This window comes from Coffea arabica, chromosome 1c (assembly GCF_036785885.1).
Source record: "Coffea arabica cultivar ET-39 chromosome 1c, Coffea Arabica ET-39 HiFi, whole genome shotgun sequence".
Lineage (NCBI taxonomy): Eukaryota > Viridiplantae > Streptophyta > Magnoliopsida > Gentianales > Rubiaceae > Coffea > Coffea arabica.
In genome coordinates, this window is record NC_092310.1 from 52,686,830 (window position 1) to 52,697,065 (window position 10,236).

Sequence of the window (10,236 nt, forward strand, 5' to 3'; positions counted from 1 at the left end):
CATTTTTGTTATTCACACTTTAATAATCATTTTGGTTATATAATTTTCATTAATTAGACTAAATGATAAAACAAATAGTGGAATTGCAAATAATAAAAAATGAAGTGCAAATAATATTTTCTTAAGTAGGAAGTGGCTTCCATGCCTTTCTAATTTAAAAAAGTAGTGACTCCACTTATATAGGAATTTGGTTTGAAATTTATTAGTGGGAGGGTAAACAAAAAGAAAGTATTGCCAAACTTAGTCAAAGTAAAAAAGTAAATGACAATATTTTATCTTTTAACTTAGTAATCCTAAGTAAAAGGGCAAAATTAAATAAAAAAATATTCATGAAATAATGTTGTGGATTTAAAAAATCAAAAATGATACCATTCATGAAATCCAAATTATGAAATCATTAAATAAAAAATAAGTACTACTAGCCTTTTAACGTGATTTTTTTTAAATATTCATTTTTGATAAAAAAAAATTAATGATAATAACAACATCACTTCGACCAAAATTTTTTTAAAAAGTAGCATTATAGTTTAAAAGAAAGATATAGAACATTCAACCCTAAAATACTACTTAATTTGTATATATCTGGCCCAAATTTGACATTAGATTTGAATAAGAGTGCAAAACCAAAACACTAAGGATAACTTTTGGTACCATTAATTATTTATGTATTCTTATTGCTGTCTTCATATGTAAATATGTATTTGCTATGTTAAGTATATATATATTGATTGTAGTACTTGAGGATATTATAGAATTATCAAATTTTCATTTCTATTTTTAGATACTAATAATTGCAACCATTGTAATCAATTTTCAATTTTAGATTTTCATTATGATAGGTAAAGTTAAATATATTGGGTTGCAGGGATATGAATTTAGAGGTTAGGTATAGGGGGGGGATGGAGGGAAGAAAATGTTAAGAAGTTGAAAAGTGGCAAGAAATGTTGAAGAAAAAATATGGGTTACAAGGATTAGCAAAGAAGGGAGAAAAGAATAAAGGGAATTGCAGAGATATGACAGAGATGAAAAAAAAGAAATAGAGAAAGTGGTACCATGATAGAAGATATGAAAGTCGTAGGAGGCATCTGATGACTAGGTGGCGGGTAAGAGAAGAGGGAAATGATGGTGATTTTTAATAATTTTGAGAATTCTAAAAACACATATTATGGAGATTTTTTTTTAAAATATACGTTAAAGTTTATGAAAAATGCTAATCTAAATGCAGTCAACAATTATAGGGGCACAAAATAGGAGAAAGATTTTTTTTCTAAAATTGGAAGAAAATAAATTGGTTATAATTTAAATTTTTATATTATAAGTATTGATATATGGGTATAACATAATATGTTTTGTTGGATATTGATAAATTGACTTTAAAAAAAAAAAACTCTTCTCACCTTACCACCCAACCTAACCATCTCTTTAAATGCGCTAACAATTCTTTTATCATGTAAAACATTAGAGATTAAATTTTTTTCAAAATATTAAGCATCACTTTTTTAAAATTTTTAGTATATATATATTTATTATTCTATACCATAATATATATATATATATACAATATTATTTGAATTTGAAATATAATCCCGTGCATAGCACGGGTGAAAACACTAGTGCATTAAAATTTGATGGGGTTTCCATCAATTTGTCACATTAAAATTGCTCTGCTCAAAAATTTTAAGTGAATGCGTAATACATCCGTATGACACTCGTCTAGTCCAGTGATAGTTCAGTCCGTTCGAGTTACTCTAGATTTCTTCGTGTCCTTCGTCCCTAGTTAGGATAATGGGTCCCCAATCGTAGTCCCTCAGAAGGTGTGGCGGCGAAATTGCAGATTTCCACTGAAAAACATGTGTACATGGGCATGCGGCACGCTAACAGTTCCAAATGTCACTGATCGAATTCCGTCGTCTCTTTTTAATCTACTTTGCCTACGCAAGTGAAGCATAGTTGGACACGCCTCTTTCAGCCCCTGCTTCTTTCTTCTTCTTTTAATAAAAAATTTGTAGCTGCCCACTCCGGACTCCCCACGCTTGCAACTAGGGAAAACATGGTCGTGGGAATTCTGGCTTTACAGGGATCTTTCAACGAACACATCTCGGGTAATTTTGCATCCCCCCTCCGTTACCAAATTTCCATGCTCTTTTTTATTCTTGATATCTGATGAAAAATGTGATGTGATAATATGGGGAAGCCCTGAGAAGACTGGGAGTGAAGGGAGTAGAGATAAGGAAACCAGAACAGCTGCAGGATGTTACCTCTCTCATCATTCCCGGCGGCGAGAGTACCACCATGGCCAAGTTAGCCGAGTACCACAACCTGGTCTCATCTCCTCTCGCCCCTTTTCTTCCTTTCTTATTTCTGTTTCTTTTCTCTCTATCCATATGCGCGCACACGTATAGCTTTCCGTGTTTGCTTGTAATATTTTGTATTTCTGCATACTAAAGATTTATGTTGGTTTGTTGTAGATTAGACCATTAAATGGAATTGAGTCACTCTTTTGATATTCCTATTGAGTTTGACAAAGCACTTCTGGTTTCTTTGGTGACTTGTGGCAGAAAATGAAGAGTCTTTATTATTACTTGTATAATGTGTCAATGAAATTTTTCTGCCCCTCTTTTCACGTGGGGTTAATGTTAGTAAGACTGTCTGATAATGAATGTGTATTTTTGGTTTGTTTTCTTTGGGTTCAGGTCTTCTGGGAGGAACCAAGTTTGAATATGTCTCATTTCATTTTAGCTTTATATTTTATGAAACTCTTTAGTTAAAGGATTATCATAATTTCTAGTTAGCTATCGTCAGCATTACCATTGTTGTTGTTGCTGTCACTGCTTCTTTTTGCTGATGTCGGCATGCTTCTAAGAGGCTAGGAGCTTACTTCATGTTGTCATTGCAGTTTCCTGCTTTGCGCGAGTTTGTTCAAATGGGAAAGCCAGTTTGGGGGACGTGTGCTGGCCTAATCTTTTTGGCAAACAAAGCCACTGGTGATTATCACTTTCATTTTGTGAATTGAAATTCTATGCTTTTCATGGTTATGAGGACTGCAATTGGCAATCTAGTGTGAATTGTATCGCAATACAATCATTGCAGGGCAAAAAACTGGTGGGCAGGAACTTGTTGGAGGTCTTGATTGTACAGTCCACAGGAACTTTTTTGGCAGTCAGGTACTCTGTACTATCTTGAATTACATTATAACCCAAAAAGGATCTATGGACTAAACTGTTTCATAGTCTATCAATAGCTTCATCTTTTTGCTGAGGCAACACAATTCTTGGTTTGGGCCTTTATTGGTTATATGTTATCCCCATCTGCTGAGCAAATTTGCCTTCAGTTGAATACTGAAATGTTTTTGTCACATGCTTAGTGAACAACTATACACCAACTAGCCCAAACAAAAAAAAAGAAAAAGCAAAAAAAAAAAATGCTGATTCTTGAATCATCATAGTGGATCATCTTGTTCTATCCTGATTCTATCATATGAGTAGTTGCTGACTGCTTGGATCTGGTGCTCTTTTTTTGTACCCTAAATTCTGTAGATTCAAAGCTTTGAGGCTGAGCTTTCAATTCCGGAAATTGCAGCCAAAGAAGGTGGTCCCCCAATTTTTCGAGGTGTTTTTATTCGTGCTCCTGGAATTCTTGATGTGGGACCTGGAGTAGAAGTTCTGGCTGATATTCCTGTCCCATTTGACAAAGCTTCTAGTTCGGACCTTGGCATTCAGAGCCCAGAGGTCTGCTTATGTTTGCTAATTTTGTTTGGGTTTTCTCACCCAACATTCATGTGGAGAAAAAAATTCTATTATGCAGTATCTGATGTGTGTATGAGAAGCTGTAAACTTGGTTGGGGGTATTGGCCTCATTTTGGGTTTGGATGCTTAGTTCCTGTTTACTGCTTCACGATCTTTTTTTTTTTAATAATTTAATCGATGAATGCATTGATTCTTAAGAGCCACATTTTTATTTACCTGTTTATAAGTACATTGATTGTATTTTGTTGCACCAGCTTCACTATTAGAAACTACAGTTTGCCTAAACAGTGCAATCTGAGTGTGTGACTTGTTGCAGTTCTTGCTGATACTTATACCAAACTTTTGCAGAAAACACTTAATTGATATAAGGGTGAAACTTGATTCAGTTGTCAGTTGTGGGTTTGCTATGTGCCTGATGCCATGTATATGCTAACACCACTAGCATGCTTCTTTCATAGTTTCATGTGGTCCTAATTTCATGGTGTTTTATGAAGGTTGGTAATGCATTTAAGCATACAATTTTCTGTTTAGCATCTTGTGACTTATATATTGTCTCTATTCCTCTTTTTGTTTGAATTTTAGGTAATTACTAGTGTACTTCATAATTGTACCAATTAATAGCACTTTATCAGCTTGAGTGTTTCCATGAAGCATATGAACTTTGGCCCTATGACCTCTTCTTGCTCATCTGACCTTGCAGGAACTTTGATATTTTGAGAGACTTAGACACTAGCAATTGTTTAATCGATACAGTAACGAAATTTTACTCTGGTTTAAAAGACGTCAACAATATACGCGTGCGTTACCCATTTTGTCTGTCTGTGTTTATATTAAGTTTCGGATAGTCATAGATGCATGTATGCTAGTCTTCTGCTCATGGGCAGACCTAGAGGTACTGGGAACAAGATCCAATAATGTACTTTTAATCTTACAAGGCTAAAATGTTCTCAACAAAGTCCTTTTAGTTTAAAACTACCTCCACAAATTTGTAAAAATTCGAATGCTACAGTATTATTTATAGGAATGCAGGAACATTGCCCTTCTGCATTCCTATTTGGTTCTGCTTGAATATACTAATGTCATGGAACAATGCCACTCTGTGCTTCTATTTGCACTGCACCATTCTCCTCCTTGTGGCTAGTGGGATACCCAATGTTCTCTGTGTGGGGATGTGTGTTCTGGGGCTGGTTTACATTATAGGAATTCTTGAGCTGCTATCTTTGAGTTTGATACATGGTGGATAGCTAATGCATTTCTAAGTATTTTTTGTAAGATCCACAACATTATGCATGTTTAAGTGGTCATTTAATGGTTGCCATAATTGTCTTTTCTTGTTTCAGGAGAATACACATTCAGAAAAGAAAGTGATTGTTGCGGTGAGGCAGGGGAACTTGTTAGCAACTGCTTTTCACCCTGAACTGACTGCTGATGGTAGATGGTGAGTATCTTCTGTTAATGAAATAACTATTTGCCTAATGTAATGGGTATAGGTTCTGAAGGTGATCTTTACAGGCATACTTACTTCTTGAAGATGGCGGGTGAGATTGGAGAAGGGGCATTGTGCTGCCGCTCCACATCTGTGGAGGATCCAAGCTTCTCTGAGCGAGATAAAAATGATCTTCCAATCTTTCAATAGCAAAAGAAGTAAAAAGTGGTAGGACTTTTTCTAGAAGAGAGAAAAAGTCAAATAGTTTCTTTGTGACTCTTTGTTCTCTTCTTAATCTGTGTTTTCATTTGTGGTTGTCTTGAACTTTCTAAGTTAATTCAGATATACTTTTCAATAGAACTTCCAAAGTTAATTCAGATAGAACTTCCAAAGAGGGCCCTTAGTCAATACAAACTCTTCGCCTTGACAAATAGAACTGATTTCTTATGGCTGCACACAAGATCGTGTACATAATTACTTGAATTTGTTTGTTAAGCAAACTTGTAAGTTTTGCTTATGCAATTAGAATTTCAATTGTTATGGAACATGGTATGTCTGATAGGTAATTGGCTGCTGTTGTATTCTCTGGTTGACAAAATTTGATTGCCGGATGTCCAAAGCTTGTAGTTTTAGTGACAATGTAGTGGTCTGAGTTTTCATTTCTCCGCTCTGTTGTATCGCTCGAACTTACATCAAGGAGGAAACCATCTCATTAAGAGCTGAATTAGTTTCTGTTTGTTTGTTTTTACGGGTTCCAATTGTGAAATAACAGTGGATTCTTCTATTGGCAATGGCTTGTGCATCTCATGGTCTCTCAAAACCCAATTTCCTGGCTGGAATTTGTCATGTCATTAGGATTTTTTGCCTCGACATAAGACTAATTTGGAATTAAGTTCAGGATAAAAAGAGCTCTTGCCATAGGATTCTTAACTTCTACTGCTTGTTCCCCTGGAATAAATACTAATTCAGGCGTCACACACGTATCAGGTGAATTGGTTATGAAGGTCAGTACCCATCATTTGAAATTGTAGGTTAAGCTATTAAGATGGCTAAGCAAAACAAGGACAGAGCTACCAGCCCTAGTAGTCAGGTTGTTTAGATCAGCTGTTTGTGTAACACTACTAATATGTCGTCTTAGTTTGTCTAATTCTCCAAGCTGGATCTCAATTACAGTTGTGTTATGGCTTGATCTTAGGACAAGCAAAATTATAAAGTGATCCAATGTCTGGTAATTCTGGCCCAGAAGAAGAAGTGCAGAATAGCATTATGCTAGTAATAACCTGTTTGAGATTCGACTGATTTGCTGAAGAAACATTTTTGGAGATGGAAGTAATTTTAAAGTGTCTGGTACTTATAATTCTATAAATTTAGAAGTAGAGCTTTTAGTCTCAAAAGAACTATTATTAGATGTTCAAAATTGGTGCTTTTAAAATTACTTTCATGTTAAAAAAATAAAATAAAATTAACTTTGACTATTTTTTCATGGATCTCGAATCAAAATTTTATTTCCATTGTACACAAAAAGCACTTATGTAATTTTGCACCCAAATAACATAATTAAATACTAACTCAAAAACTTTTTTTAATCGGAAACTCTATTGAGTAGTGAGCGACCCAATCTCGAATGAGACGAAAAGTTTTGCCATACCTTACCAATGCAACAACAATAATTAAGGAACCGTGCAATAGTACAAAGTATGCATTGTAAAGCAAGCCTTTCTTCTAGCTGCAGTCTTTTTTTGTTTAAGATGATTTATAGTTGAAGATAACAAGAACTTAAACAACGCTACTGTGTTTGGATTTGGATAGAGTATTAGCTAGTACTCGAAATATTATTTAAAATAATTATTATAACACTTTTGTTGATGCAATAATATATGCGAAATGAAAAAGATCGTTAACAATAAAAAAAGTGTTGAAAAATATGTCACATCCAAAAAGCAAGCGACTGCAACATGAAAATCCCTAAAATTGAAGAGATAAATTATCATTTAGTTTGTATCCATCTGATCTGGGTTGTACGTCTCATCGAGCAGGATTTTCTTTTGAAATACTACTTGTATCCAACATGTTAATACAACAGCAAATTAAGGAAACGCATTTCTTGATCCTGTTTTTTGAGGAAGGCCGGCCATGCACTTTTGCCGGATCTGGGGTTGAGGCATGCGGGATATTAGTACAGCTGATCTAGGATCGGTTTCAGGCACGATGAATGTTCCGGGGCAACGTACAGGTTATTGCACTTTTCTCTCATGAATTTTTTTTTGCTTGCGATTTTGATAGACGTACATGGCATCAAATGGAACAATAGCTCATCCCAATAACTAATGCACGTCCCATCAGAACAGTGTTTGATTGTTTTCGGGAGTCACTCGTACAGAAATCTTGCAAACCAAGTCAAAGAACTGCAAAGCTAATAAGTTACTTGATCCTTTGTAGCATCTGTTCTCCCCGTGTTTCTGTACGCGGGTTTGAATAGTCATTAATTTCAATTATTCCCATGTTAGGTTCTGGCAGTGCTATGAACTTTTACTTGAGAATTAGCAAAGTCATCCAGGCACGCATACATTCTCTGTTGCCTTGAGAATATAGTTGAAGTCAACGAATCTTGCTTCTGATTGACTCAAAGGACTCATAATTCTACCCCAGTTTCTGGAGTCGCTTTAATCAAACTCCCAAAACTGCAGTTCTACGAACATCAAGTGGAAAGAGCTGTACCTCTTTAAGTTTTAGTTCTGAAGAAGCAAAAGTGTTGGCATATATTAAGCAGAACTTAATGCCCTGATGAGCAAACTGCAACTATAAATACACTTCCACCCCCTGCAGTGCTATCACACACTACAAACACTTCAAACACATAGAAGTAAACGGACAGGCATAGGACTGCATGCTAGTAGAAAGTAAAGATGGGTGGTAGAAGATGGTTGTGGTGCATCCTAGTTGTTTCCCTCCTGCTATTCATCTCTTTAGAAGCTGCCATTGCTGACGGCGAAGGTGGCAAAGGCAACAATGGAGGCGATCATGGCAATGGGGGCAAGGGCAACAATGATCAGGGCGAGAACACTAATGGCCAGGGGCAGAACCACAACAACAATAATGGTAACAACAACGATCACAATGGCAAAAATGGTGGAGATGGCAATGATAAAAGCGGAAAAAATGGTGGCCAGGGAAATAATAACAGTGGAAGAGGTGGTGGCAGAAATGGTGACAAAAACATGGGGCCACCACCCCACTGCCATACCCGCCTCCATCTCTAACTCCGCCATCAAAATTGCCTCCATCCCAACCTCCGTCATTACCTCTACCTCCATCACAGACGCCTCCATCAATACCCCCACCATCCAATTCCCCTCCATCTCTTCCTCCCCCATCACAATCCCCTCCATCTACTTCTCCACCTTCAACAGGCGATTCCACTGACTACTATGAGGTGTCACCCACGGAAAGGACAGGACAAGAACGATTCTTCTGCACAGCAACGAGTGCATGCTTTTGGAAGATCCTCACTTGCCCATCTGAGTGCCCTTCTAGGAAGCCCAAGGACAATAAGAAAAAAGGATGCTTCGTTGATTGCAGCAGCAAGTGCGAGGCCAGTTGCAAGCATGGTTCGCCCTCGCGGGTCGTGGTCACGTCGCGGGTCTCAGTTGTTTCACATCCGTCCCGGCATATCGGTTGAATATCGGGTGATACGAACATTATAACACATTAAAATTTCCAAAAATTTTGAAAAAATTACTAAAATTAGAAAATACTTAAAAAGACACGATTTAAAAAAATATCGGAGTCGATTCCGAGTTGACTCAGATTTATCGGCTGATATCATGGATCACGGATTCAAATCGGTCAATATCGGCCGAGTCAGAGCGAGTCATCGCAGATATGATGATATCCGCGATTCAGGAATCAGTATCGTACCGGTCCTTTCCATTCCAGTTACGACTCGGCCGATACGTATCGGTATCGGCGATATGGCGAACCAAACTTGCAAGTGTAAGTTAGCTGACTATCACAACTTTTTTACTATTTCTTCTCGATTTTCAAGCCTTCATTCATATCTCTATGGAGTGGCTTCAGTTGCAAATTTGAATGCGATGGCTAAATTTCTTCTTACTCTTTGGCAGGGAGAAAACCTCAATGTGATGGGTTTGGCTCTTTATGCTATGATCCTCGGTTTGTTGGGGGTGATGGTATGATGTTTTACTTCCATGGATCAAAAGGAAGCGATTTCGCCATTGTCTCAGATGACGACCTCCAAATCAATGCTCACTTCATTGGAACTCGACCAGAGGGAAGGACCCGCGACTTCACTTGGGTTCAAGCTCTCTCAATAATGTTCGACACCCACACACTTGTCCTAGCTGCTAAGAGAGTCTCCAAATGGGATGACAAGGTTGATGCTCTGATTCCGAAGTGGGACAATGAGATGATTAACATCCCAACAGATGGAGAAGCTGAGTGGAAAATCAACACTGGAAACAGGGTTGTGGTTGTCGAAAGAACCGATGATCATAACACGGTCAGGGCCAGAGTCTCAGGACTGGTGCAGGTGGATGTCAGGGTGACCCCAATTGGTGAAAAAGAAAACAAGGTTCACAATTACCAGATACCATCTGATGATGCATTTGCTCATTTGGAGACACAATTCAAGTTCTTCAAGCTTTCTGATTCTGTGGAGGGAGTTCTTGGGAAGAGTTACCAGCCAGGATTTGTAGGCCCAGCCAAGATGGGAGTGGCCATGCCACTGATGGGTGGGGAGGATAAATACCAGACTCCATCACTTACTTCACCACTATGCAAATTATGCAGGTTCCAGAGGCCCTCCATCTCCATGGTTATTGCAATCTGAAAATCTAAAATTTTTAAACTGTTTGTGCTTTGAAAAAATGTCTAAAATTCTCTGATTATTTTTGTGACCAATAATTGATATCGTCACCGTTGGTGTCTAGGCAGCGGAGCTTTTGTATTGGTTAATTTGGACTGGTTACGTTATGTGACTAGAAATGTGGATAAGGGCAGTAAAATTTTGCCGCCCATGTCTATCAATTCCTACTTTTGGTCCGC

General features: G+C 37.3%; 2 protein-coding genes across 2 annotated transcripts; both read left to right on the forward strand.

Moving 5' to 3' along the window:
* Positions 1–1,760: 1,760 nt before the first annotated feature.
* LOC113727803 (probable pyridoxal 5'-phosphate synthase subunit PDX2) lies at positions 1,761–5,719 on the forward strand. The gene is made up of 7 exons (XM_072077162.1): positions 1,761–2,102; positions 2,195–2,322; positions 2,897–2,984; positions 3,091–3,164; positions 3,537–3,728; positions 5,087–5,184; positions 5,259–5,719. Exons 1-7 carry the CDS (start codon positions 2,051–2,053, stop codon positions 5,380–5,382), a joined length of 756 nt encoding a protein of 251 aa, XP_071933263.1. The 5' UTR covers positions 1,761–2,050; the 3' UTR covers positions 5,383–5,719.
* A 3,511-nt stretch (positions 5,720–9,230) lies between these two features.
* On the forward strand, positions 9,231–10,236 carry LOC113742439 (uncharacterized). The gene has a single exon (XM_027270274.2). The coding sequence runs from the start codon at positions 9,365–9,367 to the stop codon at positions 10,019–10,021; it is 657 nt and encodes a 218-aa protein (XP_027126075.2). The 5' UTR covers positions 9,231–9,364; the 3' UTR covers positions 10,022–10,236.